Source organism: Calidris pugnax, unplaced genomic scaffold, assembly GCF_001431845.1.
Source record: "Calidris pugnax isolate Ruff unplaced genomic scaffold, ASM143184v1 scaffold103, whole genome shotgun sequence".
In the NCBI taxonomy this organism is placed as follows: Eukaryota; Metazoa; Chordata; class Aves; order Charadriiformes; family Scolopacidae; genus Calidris; species Calidris pugnax.
The window spans coordinates 2,921,212-2,935,899 of record NW_015090990.1 but is presented as its reverse complement, the minus strand read 5'-3'; the positions used below and the strand labels follow the sequence as shown (position 1 = coordinate 2,935,899).

The window sequence follows — 14,688 nt, the reverse complement described above, 5'->3', positions numbered from 1 at the left end:
TACATATCACTTGGTTTTTTCCTTTTTTTTTTTTTCCTTTTTTTTTTTTTTTTTTTTTTCCTCCAAGAGCAATTTAAGCAATAGATTCTGTAACCTGGCGTGTGTTGTGTTAGTAATATTCACTGGAAGCCCGGATCACTGAGTAGGCTCTCGCCGGTCATCTCGCTGAGGTTTTTGGCGTTTTGGAATGGCTCAGGCTGACGTGTTTGGACGTTCCTGGGTTTGGAAGCGCTCCGCTCTATCCCTACGGTTCCAGGAGACAGACCTGTCGGTGCTGTGGAATGTATTGCATCCCTGGTGGCAGCTCTCTCCGATGTTTTGTTGTGGTTTTTTTTGTGGGTTTTTTTTTGTTTTTTACACTATTCACTTGTCATCCTCCTTTAGACGTGAGATTATATATGTGATTTCTTTGGTTTTACAAGCTCTATTATTTGATTGCATTTTTCTTCCTGAGGCTGTTGGATAAAGCACCGGATGGAGAGGAGAGGAGAGGTCTCTCTTTGGGCGCACGCGGAGTTTCGCGCTGAGGTTCGGTTGCTTGGGGCTGCTTCGGTGTGACCCCAGGAGCACCTGGAGCTGGCTTGAGAGCAGCAAGAGGTGACACAACGGTGGCTTGTCATCTTCTGGGAGGGAGAGAGTGTTCTGGTGGGTCCCCATCTGCGCAGGACTGGGCCGTCGTGACACAGGAGCGGTGGGGAAAGGGGGCTGCAGAAGAGCTCTTGGCACTAAAGTATCACCCTGTGGTGGGACCGTGGCCTTGCCTTGGTCTTCCCCTACCCCAGGGCAAGAGGGGTTTTACTGCAGCTGTGCCTCTGTTCTCTCTGTTCTCCTTTCCAAGGAGCCCTCAAACTGTGAAACTAAACCAGGTGAGAAGCTTTCAGAAAGCCCGTGTTCAGCATTAACGGAGCACAGTTAGGATGAAGTGTTTTGTTTTATTGGATTTAGAGACGTGATGCTCCTTTTATAGCTTGTTTCAGCAAGGGCAGGGGGGGAAATCCCAGGGACTTCATTTTTTCAGCACCTTCACACTTACTTAGGGGCAGATGTTTCCTTTCGCTGGCATTTACTCGTTTCAGAGAAAGTGTTGCTGTTAAGCAGAGTAGTTGCTCTTGTTTTGGCCTCTAGTTCTGATTTTTGCAGCTTGAGTTTTAGAGGTGAAGGGGTTTTACTGCAGCTGTGCCTCTGTTCTCTCTGTTCTCCTTTCCAAGCCCAGGGCAAGAGGGGTTTTACTGCAGCTGTGCCTCTGTTCTCCTTTCCAAGGAGGGCAGAGCCCTCAAACTGTGAAACTAAACCAGGTGAGAAGCTTTCAGAAAGCCCGTGTTCAGCATTAACGGAGCACAGTTAGGATGAAGTGTTTTGTTTTATTGGATTTAGAGACGTGATGCTCCTTTTATAGCTTGTTTCAGCAAGGGCAGGGGGGGAAATCCCAGGGACTTCATTTTTTCAGCACCTTCACACTTACTTAGGGGCAGATGTTTCCTTTCGCTGGCATTTACTCGTTTCAGAGAAAGTGTTGCTGTTAAGCAGAGTAGTTGCTCTTGTTTTGGCCTCTAGTTCTGATTTTTGCAGCTTGAGTTTTAGAGGTGAAATACTTCTTTTTTTAAAAAAAAAAAAAAAAAAAAAACAACCAACAAACCAAAACAAACAAAAAACCACCTTTTTTTGCTGTTGAGGTAGTTTCTGGGTTTTTTTAAACTATCGTTAGGAGTTTCTCAGGAATAAACCAGCTGAAGCAAAGCAGACAAACCCATGGGTATAGGAGACAGCAGGCACCTCTTTTTGTGGGTGGTTCCATGCTAGAGCTGGTCCTGGCAGGGGGGTGCTGCCTCGGTGGCCTCATCTCACCTCTGTGGGCAGCTGTGAGTGCTTGTCCCCACACCACATACTCTGGGGACCCCAGCGTGGTGACAAGACTGACTGACCCTCCAGTCCACGTGTCGGATGAGCCGGGGCAGGGGGGGTGACCCGATCAGGGTGACATCTTTCTGGTTTCCGAGCTAGGAGTGAAAATTTGGTTGTAAACACAGCAGAGCGTTTATCTTGTAAGAGGCAGCCCGGGTGGGTGTTTGTGTTAATTTATTACAAAGCATTATACTTTCCTATTGTGGATACTAGTTCTGGTAGAGTTGTGGGCGATGGGGCGAGGCGGTGAGGGGGGAGTTATCCTTTGAGCTGGTCACCCCTGTGAAGGTGATGAAGGGACTGCTCGGTCCAGAGGGCAAATCTGTTTTCCCCGGGCAGCATCCTGTGCTAGTGCTGTAAATACCCGGTGTTCCTGTGGTATCAGAAGTCAGCTCTGCTTTCTTGGGTGGCAAGGTTGTTTTTCCAAGGCGCTGCACTCCAGTTAATTTATAATAAAAGCAAACATTGCCCGACTTTTCAGTGCATTAACTTTTGTTTAAAACCACTTTTTTTTTGTTTGGCTCAAGGTGCAAAAGCTGATGCTTGAAACCAGTGTTTTATGATTTATGAAGAGTTCTTGCTTATTTAGAATTAAGAATTGGAGATATTTATTGATTAATTTAGGCTTTTTCTTTTTTCCACTTGGTAGACAGCAGCTCGATTGCACCTTCCCCCTGGCAGGAGTGTCCGTGGAGCCCCTTCCTTGCAGAGGGGGCTGTCTCCCTGTGGGAGAGTGGTTGGGAGGAAGACGAGGGGGTGTGATCCTCAAGGGACATGCTGCCCCACCAGCTGTGACGTCCCCACCACTCAGGCTGTCACGGCAGCAGGTTCAGCAAGGTTGTCCCTTCTGGGTGGGACAGCCATCCTGGGCTATGGGTAAGGCAGGTGGAGAAGTTCAGATGCGGGCCCTGAATGGCTCCATGCTCTTCCTGGGATGTACAGAGTCGGGGTTAAACATTTACCCGCTCCCGAGTCAGCTCAGTTTACCCCAAGCACGGTGCGGGGTGTACACCCAAGGAGCTCCCATCCTGCCATTCCTCTCACCCCTTCCTTGTTTGACTGGGACAACTGGGATTGATTCACTCCCCTGCTCCCAGGGGGTGAGCAGTGTGGGAACTGGAGCTTGTGTGCACGGGTCCCTGGGGAGCCCCCCCCGGTCAGCGGGGGCTGCACAAAGAGCCTTTGCAAAAGCAAGGACTGGTTTCCTGGCACAACCTGAGACTTCTGCGAGGAGCTGAGCAGGAGGAGCCTGTCACCACGGCATCTCCTTCCACCTCCTCTGCCACCTGGATACCCACCGCCTGCGCATCTTCCTTCCCATCCCACGTCCCCAGGAAGGGCTGATGTCCAGCCCAGCACACCCTGCTGCGGTTCACCCCAGTGTGGGGCATGGGAGCGCCATGCTTTGGGATGAGGGGGCAGGGGGGATGCTGGGAAGAGCTCGTCTGCTTTGTTTCCTTTTTAATGGAGCTAATTATTCCTGTAATCGCCCGCCAAAGAGAGAAAGAGGGGTGTGGGACCCCTGGCAGCTGCTGCTCCTGTAGCTCTGCTGCTGGACTCCAGCCGTGCCTGCCGTGGGGTGGCCGTGGCCGGTTCCTACCTGCACCCCGACTTTCTGGTTCTTTACACCGTTGACGTGGAGCAGCACTTTTTCTCTGTGTTTTAGCAGACCTGTTCCTCTCTATTCTTTACAGTTTTTGCTCTTGGGTTCCTCCCTGCCCCTTTTTAAATGATGTGTAGATAGACCGTTTTTTTTTTTCTTGGTTTTTTTTTTTTCTTTTGTGAAATTAAAACCTCTTTATTAACCCTCTCTTGGTTTGGGATCTTATTTCTGCTGCCGCTTGGACGCTGCAGATGGTGGGCACCACCCCTCCGCCCTGCCTTTGCCGTTGGGACTTTGCTCAGTTGCCCGGGGACATCGTGTGAGTGCTCAGCGCCTCCTGGCACATGCAAATTCCCACTTCCCTGCCGGGGACCTGTCCCTGCCGGGGACCTCCAGCCCCTCTCCCATCCCCCTGGGTCCCAAGCCAGGAGGGAGATCCCCAGGGGAAAGGACACGTGGTCCTTGGTCACTGTCCCTGGTGACCGTCCCCAGTAGGTGCTGTCCCCTGCCATGGGCCATGCCCTCAGCCTGTGGGTTATTACTTCTACCTTCGTTATCGCAGGTATTTACTGAGTTTCAGGTGATAATGCAGGGAGCGGCTCCAGCTGTATATCAGACCTTTAACCCCGAGCTGCTGCCACCAGCGTGGGATGGGGCAGCCCAGGGGGTGGGCAGCTTGTGCATTGCCCCCTAGGGAGTTGGGGTGAGGGACCTGGAAGAGAAGGAGCTGAGGGCCCGTGTGGCCTTGATGCCCCGTCAAGACCCGTGTCCCCCTGTGCCCTGTCTCTTGGGTGAATAAACCCAGCCGTCAGGGAGGAAGATGCAGTTCCGCTCTCCAAATATATTTATTTAATAAAAATAAGAAGGTGGGGCTGTCCCCGGGCACAGGCTCTTGCCCTAGAAGAGTCCTTTGTCCTTCTTGAGTTTCTGTTGTTTCCACAGGGGCAGTTTGGCAAAGGCAAAGCGATCCATGCCGAAGGTATCCTGGAAGTCCTTGTCGGAGAGGTGGCACTGGGGGAGGAGAGAGGAGGCTGAGCTAAAACTGGGGGCCCTCCCTGGTGTCCCCCCCACCTCCCAGCAGCCCCCCTGGCCTTGACTCACCTCCTTCCTGCTGGGATCCACGCCCCGTGGCAGGTCCTCAGCCGCGGTGTTCACCAGCACGTCCAGGGGGAAGGTCTCCAGTTTCTCGGGGAGGAGGGAGGTGGTGGAGGTGAAGACCTCTTGCTTGGACGTGAGCATCTGGATAGGGGGAGGACAGGGTCACATCAGAGGCTGCCCTGTGTCCCCAGGAATGGAGGCACCAGAGTGGCTGTAGGTGTCCCCTCACCAGAGGAGGTGTCCTTGCACCTGCCAAGGGACAGAGGGGCTTTCTGTGCCCCCCTCCCACCCCACCACCCTCTCTCCCTGTGCCACTTACTGAGGTAAGCTGCCCGAGGCTGCTCTCGTCCCCCAGCTCAGCTTTCAGCTCCTCGTAGGATTTCTTGTCCTGGAGAGAGGACAAAAGTGCTCAGCCCCTCAGCAAATCACTGCCCCTGCCCTGTGGATGCTGCCCCGGGGCCAGATCCAGGCTTGGTCCCCATCTGTGAAGGGCCTCCCCCCGCTCCACCACTCACATCCCATCTGAAAGGGTCCCAAGCCAGGAACCAGCCGGTGAAGGTTGGGGGCTCGTAGCCCTGTTTCACCACGATGATGGGGGTGTTGATGTCACGCCCGCTGGGGTGGGTCCGCAGGTACTCCTGCGCCATCACCGCTGCCGCCTCCTTCTCCGCCTGGTTGGCACCTCTCCCGATCCAGAAGAAAACCTGCAACAGGGTCACCATGTCCACCACATGGCAGGGGCCCTCTGGGGGCCGTTGCCTGACCTATGGCTGGGGGCATGCAAGATATGTCCATAGGAAAGGGCACTGGGAGTCCATCCTCAGCCATCCCTGGAGCAGGGGGGCTGGAAAAATACAGTATGGGGCCAAGGACTTGAGGGTTTCCAGCCTTCCATCCCACCACTTCTGGCTGCTGCAGGTCTTCCACCCCCTTCAAGGACATCACTTTGTGGGTTCTAAGGTGTACCCCTGCCTTGTGCGCCTCCCAAGCTCACCTGGTCCCAAATGTCCAGCAGGTAAACCTCATCCTCCTCCAGATCATCCTGGGTGAAGTCTACTATCTCTGTGGCCAAGAAGGTGCCTGTCTTGTTGGAGCACTCAAAAAGACGGGGGGACACAGATTGGTTCTCCTCTTGGAGCCTGGCAGGGGAAGGAAAACAGTAGTGGTGGTGGTGGGAATGGGCCTCACCCAACTTGGAGACTGGTGGTCCATCTTACCCCTGAGGGTGGGTAGGGACAAAGGGACCCCTGAGCAAAGGGCGGGTACCTCTTGCTGTTGGCATACTGGGACTTGCCCCCCAGGGCCGCCCAGAACTCAGCTGGCTCCTGTCCCTCTGCGATCACTGGCTTCTCCGTCTTGGAGATGATGTCAGCCACAGTCTTGCCCATTTCACGCTCGTCCCCGCTGCAGCCCTGTCGAGCAAGCATGGCTGCTCCATCACCAGCTCCGGCTGAGGAGGAGGACATGGGGACATTTCTCTTGGGGGTGGCAGCACTCACCCCGGTGCCTGGCGGTACCTACCTTCCCATACCAGAGGTAGCAGCAGCTGGGGGTCTTGAAAACGAAGACGTCGTTGGAGTTGAGGGAGGAGGCACGGACAGGCACCTCGAAGGCCTTGGTGTTGTACTCATCGGTACCGTGCACTTGGAAGAGGCGGGTGGAGGGTGCGGGCTCCGTGTTGCCCGCCCGCGAGGTGCCACCCTGGGGGGGACAGGGACAGCAGGTCACCACTGGTTCCACAGGCTCACGCACCTGTGGACTTCCCCGCCCCCTGCCTCAACAACCCTGCACTCACCGTGTACACCACCATCTTGCCCTTGAAGATGGCCATCAGGTGGGCTGGCTCCTTGCCCATGGTGACGCGGACCTGCACGGGCTCGTTGTTGTACTTCTGGTCCAGGATGACTGCTTGGTAGGCGGAGGCGGCCAGCTCGTCCGTGCTGGCTTGGCGGCCCTGGGCAGGGCAGAGAGGGGCTCAGCGCCCACCACGTCCCCTCTTTCCCTCTTGGGAGGAGGGAACACCAAACCGAGGAGGCACCCCTGTCCCCCACCCATGGGTCAGTAACCTGGAGGTCTCACCTGCCAGAGGTAGATGATGCGGTTCACCTTGGGCCCCACATAATAAGTGTAGAGTATCAGGTAGCAATCACCACCGAAGAAATGGCCCAGCCACTTCTTCTCCACAGGCACCAGCTCATTGTTCTCCACACGCCACACCTGGTGGGACATGAATGTGCTGCTGCTAGGGTTCGTGCATCCCCCTGCCCTGCAGCCCCTGGACCCCACAGCATCCCCCAGCTGGGGAGGGTGCCCCAGGAGGGTCCATATTCAGCCCCAGCCACCCTACCTCAACCTCCCCAGATCCATCATCCACCATCTTCTTCTGGGCAGCCACCTGGGGCTTGGCGTGCAGCGTGGTAGCATCAAACTTCACCTGCTCCACCTTGGCTGTAGGGAAGGGCAGAGGGTTGAGCCACATCCTGCTGGCTGTAGGGGCCCACACAGCCCCCTCCCCTCCCAATCCAGGGAGTCCTGCAGCATCGGAGGGGGACACTCACCCACTTTGCCCACAGTGTGGGTCTTGCCCAACCCACTGGTCTGGTTGGGGACAGTCCATTTTTGGAAGAGCTGCCTGAAGATGGCTGACTCGGACCCATCATTCTCCGTCTCCACAGTGGTAGTGGCTGGGTAGTTCTTGGCTTTGATGAAGCCCTGGGAGGATTCAGACCCAGAACATGGTCATAGGGTGCCTGGCACCCTGGGGAGCAGCCAGGCTGTCCCATAACCAATCTCTAACCAGCACCCACCAGCGCCCTGCTCATCGCCTGCTGCTTCTCCTCCTTGTTGGCGTTCTTGCCCTTCCACACGAAGATCTTGATACCTCCTTGATCAAGGATATAGCAGTCCTTGGAGGGGGCACAACAGCAGAAATTAGGAATTTGGGCAGCTTTAACCCTTCAAAAGCCGATTTGGCAGGTGAAGCCGCGGTTTTTGAAGGGTTAAAGCCACCAAGGAAATAGGGTGTCCCCAAGAATTCCCATGGGTGACAGACCTCATGCAGGAGCATGTCCTGAGTCAGGGGTCGAATCGCCACCTCCTGTATGACCAGGTTCCCGCTCTCATTGGAGACGCTGGCAGGGGAAAAGAGAGGAAGAGGGGTTAGAAACAGGGCTGGAAAACCCCCTCCCCATCCCCACCTTGGAGTGGCAGAGTTGGGTAAGGGTGTCCCCTCCGTAGCTCCTTCCCCACCCTGATCATGCTAGACATGGTATCCAGGGACCCTCTTGCCCTGCCATGGTGGCAACCTGGTTTGGAGCTTGCCCTGCCATGCAGCTCACTTGTGGCCATGAGGAGAGCCAAAGGGGTGTCAGATGTGACAGGGCCACCCAGGGACACTGCCACTGTACCCAAAGGTCATGCTTGCATGAGCATCTGTCCATCAAGTATCAAACCTGTTTTCATCAGGGAGCCTTCTTGCTCCAGCTGCATCCAAAGGACCTGTCCCCATCCCTGCAGTGGCCTTGACCCCCCTTGGTGGCTGTCCGTGGGTTTGGGAGTTGTGGGATATAGCAGAAATGGGTGTTGGGTCCCTCTGGCACCCTGTGAAATGCCCCCACAGGTGTCCCACCCCCAGCAACTCACTGGTAGAGCTTGAGGGAGGAGCTGAGCTTTTGATCCACTTTGTCATCAGGGATGGCTGACTTGATGTTCCTCTTCTCGCCCAGCACATGCATGAGGACCTTCATGAGCCCCGGCGAGGCAGCCTCGTTCTCCCCATCCACTACGCCCACCTTGGCACGGCCCCCACGCTCCCGGTCCCGGATATCCTTGGCCAGGGTCATCGCCTGCACCCGGGGGAGAGGGGGTCAGCCCAGATCGAGGATGGGGTGGACGGTCACCCGCTTCCCTCCAGCGGGGCACTCTGGGACCCCCTGCTTATACCTTCAGCCTCTCATTTCGGTTGCTCTCGGGGCCGTTCCACTGGATGATGAGCTGTCCCAGGTCCAGCAGGAAGACATCGCCTCGGTTGAAGCTATTCCAGCTCATGTCCACCTGTGGCAGGAGGGGATTGGGGGGACATCAAGCAGCAGGACGCCTGGGTCCCCCTGGCTCCACAGCCCCTGCCTGCCCTGGCTCAGCGCTGATGCCTCCAGCCTGTATTCCTCCTCCCTACCCCAAGAGAAGCTTTTGGGGGTGAGGTTGCTCCTGAGGCAATGTGGCGGTGGCCCCACACCCATTCTGTCCCCTGCTTGAGGGCAGCTGTGTATGGGGTCCTCTGGCCTAATCCTGACCTCAAAGAGCATCTCTGCATAGAGTCTAGTGGCTAGGAACCCCCTCCAAATCCCATAACTCACCTCTCCCGCCACCACGTTCTTCTTGCCCTTCACGTGCAGCAGGCGCTGAATGTTGTAGGTGTTGGTCTCCGCATGCTTCAAGCCCGAGGCCACACCACCCTTCTTATAGCTGGCAGGGGACAGACATGGTGTGAGCTCTGGGCCATTCCCTTCCCCTCCAGCGAGGTCCCGCTCCCACCTCTGTGTGCAGGCAGGTATCTGGGGACACCCCACACACACCCCCCTTATGGATGGTGGATGGAGCAAGGCCAGTTCCAGATCCTGCCTCCCCCACCCCACTGGGACAGGCCTGTCCCCATCTCCACTGGGTATATCCCCATGTGGGGGGGCATGCGGAAGACCCCTCCCCACGGTGAGGACGGGTCCCTGGCAATGACCAACTTACATGAGTCCCTGCTTGAAGTAGGCACGGAAGGTCTCGCTCTCGTGGCCCTGGACCTCACGGTACTGCACAGCCACCGTGCCCAGGTGTTCATCCATCTGGGTGGTGTAGATGGCAGCCGCCCCCTGCTCATCCTGGCTCGACTCCTTGCCCAGCCAGTAGTGGATGTTGTAGCTGAAGCTGCTCCCCGACTTGCGTGTCTGCAGGACACAGGTCCCTGCTAGAAGAGCCCCCATGTCCCCAGAACACCCCAGCCAGGGACACCCCTCCCCGCACCCCGGCGTCCCCTGGAGCAGAGCCCGTCCCCAAGCCCCCGTGGGACCCTAGGTTGCCCTACCGACAGCAGAACGTAGCAATCGCCCTCGTAGAAGTTGCCGTAGCTGTTGGTGGGCACTGGCACCATCTCCATGTTCTGCAGAAGGAAGGGAGACATCAGCCCTGGCAGGGAATGCCCCCGCCCCAGCCCCGCGCACCCCACTGCCCCCAGCCCCAAAACTTGGGTGGGTTTAACCCTGGTGCCACACTGAGACCCTCAAACCCAGGCACTGAGGACACAAAGCAGGGTGAGGGGTGGTCTTCCCTCCCACAGTCCCCCCAGACATCCCGGCGATGGGTGCCCGGGCGATAAGTGCCCAGGCTGTGCCCCCGTCCTCACCTCGATTCGCCATATCTGGAGGCCTGGCGTGGTCTTGTTGAGCGTCCTGGTGACTTTGGTGCTGAGCTCCACCATGGTGACGGGTGCTGCAGGCAAGGGGACCTGCCGAGGCACCGGCAACACCCTCATTAATGGCAGGCAATGTCATTAAGAGCTGGGAGGGAGCCAGCCTGCTGTGCCATCTGCTGCCCTGCCCGGTCTGCAGCCGGACGGGCCATAAACCCCCCGTCCGGAGCTGCACAGGGTAAGGGGACCCCCCCCCTGCCCAGCCCTTGGCCTGGCTTGGCACTGTGGCTAACGGGGGCTGTCAGGACTCCGTGCCAGGGCCTGTGGTGGGCAGGAGTGGGGTCCCCTGAGCGCCCCAGTGTCCCAGCGCCCTGCCCTTTGCCCAGGCACGGGGCAGGGCTGTTGAGGGTGTCCCCGGCGCAGCAGCCACAGCTGGGTGACACCGCTGCCCAGTGCCCTGCTCCTCCCCAGCGCCAGCAGGAACCAGCCCTGCTCAGCCTGCTCCTGGCACGGCATGGCACGACATGGCACAGCGTGACATGGCCACTGCCAGTGGCCTTGCACGCACACATATGTGTGCAAGCACACTTTGCCCACTTCCAGCCCCCCTCCCACCACCACCACCACCTCTCTCAACCCCTCCACCAGATCCATGCCCACCAGGGAGGGCACAGCCCAGCCCCACAGAGGTGATGAGTATTCCAGGGCTCAGCCCCGGTGCTGCTGAGGTTGCCTGCAGCCAGCCCTGCCAGGCAGTGGGCAGTAAGTGGGCAGGGAAGGGTTAGGGAGCTGCCGTTGGGCAAAGACCCCTCGTGTGTCCTGGCAGAGAGAGCCAGCAGTGCCCACAGAGAGGTCTCTGCTCCCCCAGCCCCACAAAACCCCACCTGGTCCCACTGCACTGCCCCAAAAGCACCCACATCCCGTCCCACAGATCCAGGGGGGGTGGCATCCCCCCTCACAGCCCCAAGGTGGGACACAGGTGGGCCCCCAAGCCCCATCCCCGGGCCACCCCGGTGCCAGGAACGGTGGTGGCTGTAGGAAGAGCTGTCCCATCCCCCCGCTCCATGCCCACCTGCCCGTCCCCCTGCCCAAGCCCCTCACCTTCCCTGCGGAGCTGGGCACAGGTGAGCGTACCTAGGCAAAGTGCTTGGGTGCCACCACCCAGGAGACCTTTGTCCCTTCCTGTCCCAGCCTATATTCACCATATAAGGGCAGGAACAGCCCAGAGTCAAGGTCCCCATGGTCCTTCGAGGCTTCCCAGCACCCGAAGAGCCCCGTTACTCATGGGATAATTGCCCCCTTCCAGGTGCTATCACATCAGAGGGCAACCAGGGCACCCTGCCTACGGGTTTGCTACGCCCAAGGTGGTACCTGCTGCCCTGCCCAGGCCTGCTTCCCTCTTGGTCCTTGGCACTGAGCCCATGGTGATGGGGTTTTTGATGCCTGCTCCTCCCAAAAAAACCAGGTTTCCTGAGGTGATAGCAATAGGCTGAGCTAGGCCAGGAGGGTGTCAGACACAAACACAGAGATGCCCTGATGCTACGGGAATGGGCTCTGCCACTGTCCTCCACTCTCTGGTCTCCAACAGCCCCAAACTCTCCCAGCCATGGAGCACAAAGCCCGTAGCGATGAGGGTTTTGGTGCCACCAGCAATGCAGCATCGTCTTCCCGGGTCATCCCTTTCCCACCTCATCTGTCCTCCTACCCCAGCTGTTACCTGGTACATCACTTCCCTGCCCGTGGGACTGTCCCCACACTGTGCCACCCCGCAGCTGGAAGTCCTGCTCACTACCCGATGGGCTTTGCCCCCCCATGTTGGGGAGGTGGGGGCTCTGCAGCCTCAGCCTTGGGGATGGGAAGGGGGTGCAGGGATGGGGTTAGGGTCTGGGGGCACGGGACAGTGCAGAGGGCCAAAGCCACCACCCTATGCCCTGTCCCGTGCCACCAAACCCCAGCCCCAATGGTACCACCCAATGGGTGGTACCTTGCTGTTGGCAGAGAAGGAACTGGAGTCCTGCCCCGTGGCTTCCAGCCTTGAAGGTGGTTTTGGGGGAAGACCAGGGGGTACCTAAAGCCGGGAATGGGATCAGGGAGGGGTGTCACAGCAGCAGGCACGTTCCTGAGCCTCCCCTTCCTGCTCTTATCTCTTCCCCAGCCCTGCAGGATTGCTGCAGCCTTATCTCAGCTGCCCTGCTGAGCCAGCAGACCTCGCCACCAGCACCGTGGACATCCTGCACCCCGGCCGTCACCCTGGCGCCAGGCAAGTGCCCTGATGCCACAGGGATGGGCTCTGCTGCTGCCGCCCTCTACTCCCCTGCCCTCCCAAATCCTCCCAATCATGCCACCCAGCTCCCACCCCCTGCACCCCACACCAGTATCCCCCGTGGGATCCTTACCTGGGTGAAGAGTCCCCGGTGGGAGTGTGTGGCCGAGTTTTGGGTGGGGTGTGACACCCAGGTCGCTGCTCTCTGCTCGGTGGCCGAGTCCCAGGGTTGAGATGGCCAGTGTGGCACAAGGGTCGGGGGGACCCCACGCCAGCCCCAGAGGGCTCTCCCCTTCCTTGGGCCCCCCAGCTGGACACGCTGGGCCACTAATGAACTCAGTAATTAGTGCAACCATCAGGGAGGACAGAGACTTCGTTAATGAGGGGAGGCACAAGTCCAATGAGGGCACGGGGGGGGACGGGACCTAAGAGACCCCCACTGCCTCCATGCTGGCAGCAGGCTGCCTGGGGGGAGAGGAGGTGTCATAAGTCACCCCCCCACAGTGATCCCCAGTCTCTGCAGGGGACATCTGATGCCTGATGCTCCCTGAGGAAGGGAGCACTTGTTGCAGGGATGGGGGGACAGTGTAAGCCCCAAAAGCTGGGGGGCACAGCTCACACGGTAAATTCAGCCCCTCCCCTTGTTAAGGAGCAGGACAACCATCCCCGTGGCACCAGGGTCCTTTTTTCAGGAGGAGGGAAAGGGGTTGGCATTGGGGTACCAGGGCAGCCAGGGTGGGGAGCTTTACCCTTAGCACTGGGCAAGCGGTGACCCCCCCCTCCCCAGCCCTGCAGCCTGAGGGTGCTCCCCCAGCATTCCTCCTTCCTAGGGTTATTTAGGGGTCCTGGGGGGGGTCTCTGCCCCTCTGCCCATGCAGACACACACAGGACACCCCTTTCCAAGATGGTTTGACAGCTTTTAATCACATGAAGGCACTTGGATCTGGTCCCCCAGCCCTCCCCAGCCCCCCTTAGTTGCTGCCTCTGGAACCCCCAGCCCCCCCCCAAGGGTGCCCAGCATGGGGGCTGTGCTCCTCGGGTAGCACCCATGGGTGCTCGCTGGGCAGTGAGCTTCGCTGGTGCCGTTTGACTTGTCGAATATAAAGTGCTGAGTTTAACCCTCCTGGAGAGGCAGGCAGGGGCTGGGGGGGCAGGGGAGACACAGCATCCTCCATCCCACCCCCCCTCCATGGGGCAGGGGGTGGAGACAGGGGTGCAGGCAGGCCTGGGGGGGAACCACGCCTGCCCCCAGCATTGAGAGAAGGGCAGTGCCAGCAGGAGCCGGCCAGACAGCACCGGAGAGCTAAAACCCCTCGCAATTCCCTCAAAAAAAAAACCTCTCCCTGAGAGTCCCCATCCCCTCGAGGCTGGGGGACAACCTGGCACGAGCCCAACCCCACGGGGGTCAGGGGAACCTCAGGCTGCAGGGAGGGGGTGCAGTGTGGGGGGGCAGGGGAGACACAGCATCCTCCATCCCACCCCCCCTCCATGGGGCAGGGGGTGGAGACAGGGGTGCAGGCAGGCCTGGGGGGGAACCACGCCTGCCCCCAGCATTGAGAGAAGGGCAGTGCCAGCAGGAGCCGGCCAGAGCTGGGGTAAGGCTTAGGGGGGGGGCACACACGCTAAGGCTGGCACAGGGGTCCTTTTGGTGGAGCTGCAGGATGGGGAGGACGTGCATAGTTCCCCCCCCCCATCCCTGCGAGGAAGGGGACCCCCCCTATTGGTGACTGGAGTGGCTCCCACTGACACAGTGTAACTGGGGATGGGGGGCACCAGACACCACCACACACCCCCCCACCCATGCAAAGAAACCGAGGTTGGAGGTGAGGAGTTAAGAGCCCCTCCCCAGGCACATCCCTTGCAGGGCTGGGAGCAGGGGAGCACCCGGTTGTGGTGTCCCAAGGCACGTGGGAGGGGGGCATTTGTGGCCAGGGGCTCAGCCCTGAGACCAGGCTGCCCCCCCAAAACACCCCCTCTAGACAGGGGGCAGCAGAAGGCACAAAGGAGGGGTAGGGACATGCCCCCCCCCCGAGGTGATCAGCTGCACCAAGGGCAGAGATAAGGGTACGGTGGTGGCCCCATGCACCAAGGCAAATAAGACACACCCCCCCCTATTTTTAGGGGATGGTAAGGGGTTAACCCATCTTGTGCCCCCCTGAAAATAGGGGCCAAGGGCTGCCAGCCCCCCCCCAAGCAGGCAGAGCCCAGATGGGGGGGGGGTCTAGTTCCCCCCAAAGGCAGTGGAAAGCAGCAACTGCTGACACCCCCCTCCTCCCCCCCAACTTGGGGGGACATGGAGGGGAAAAGGACCTGAGAACCGTTTCAGGGAGAGGGGACGCAGGTTGGGGGGGAAGGGAGGGGAGGGGAGCAGGAAGGACCGGACCTCCCCCCTGACAGGTCCCCAGCACGGCAAGGCAATGGGTC

The 14,688-nt window shown here is 58.9% G+C and overlaps 2 protein-coding genes and 1 long non-coding RNA gene across 6 annotated transcripts in view; 1 reads left to right on the top strand and 2 right to left on the bottom strand.

Moving 5' to 3' along the window:
- Window positions 1-19: 19 nt before the first annotated feature.
- On the top strand, window positions 20-2,375 carry LOC106895315. Its single transcript, XR_001413407.1, has 2 exons — window positions 20-1,154; window positions 1,584-2,375. It is a non-coding gene; the product is annotated as an uncharacterized LOC106895315 (long non-coding RNA).
- Window positions 2,376-4,349: 1,974 nt separating this feature from the next.
- Window positions 4,350-13,582, bottom strand: VIL1 (villin 1). 4 transcript variants are annotated; one of them, XM_014954199.1, is made up of 20 exons: window positions 11,136-11,155; window positions 9,996-10,097; window positions 9,678-9,752; window positions 9,344-9,540; window positions 8,959-9,067; window positions 8,546-8,656; window positions 8,246-8,448; window positions 7,656-7,734; window positions 7,411-7,509; window positions 7,162-7,315; window positions 6,951-7,051; window positions 6,683-6,820; window positions 6,399-6,557; window positions 6,125-6,304; window positions 5,870-6,015; window positions 5,598-5,742; window positions 5,119-5,307; window positions 4,923-4,991; window positions 4,607-4,744; window positions 4,350-4,516 (listed from the first exon to the last, which is right to left on the bottom strand). In XM_014954199.1, exons 2-20 carry the CDS (start codon window positions 10,068-10,070, stop codon window positions 4,403-4,405), a joined length of 2,481 nt encoding a protein of 826 aa, XP_014809685.1. In that variant the 5' UTR covers window positions 10,071-10,097; window positions 11,136-11,155; the 3' UTR covers window positions 4,350-4,402. The 4 variants fall into 4 exon arrangements, with proteins under 4 accessions (XP_014809685.1, XP_014809684.1, XP_014809683.1 ...); XM_014954198.1 differs by lacking the exon at window positions 11,136-11,155 and adding an exon at window positions 12,398-13,582 and having other exon boundaries at window positions 4,351-4,516; XM_014954197.1 differs by having other exon boundaries at window positions 4,351-4,516; window positions 11,103-12,223.
- Window positions 13,583-14,239: 657 nt separating this feature from the next.
- CTDSP1 (CTD small phosphatase 1) overlaps window positions 14,240-14,688 on the bottom strand; it is a 6,819-nt gene continuing 6,370 nt past the window's right edge. Inside the window, exon 6 of the mRNA XM_014954114.1 lies at window positions 14,240-14,305. Within this exon, the coding sequence (XP_014809600.1) occupies window positions 14,240-14,305 (66 nt within the window). The remainder of the gene's footprint in view (window positions 14,306-14,688) is intronic.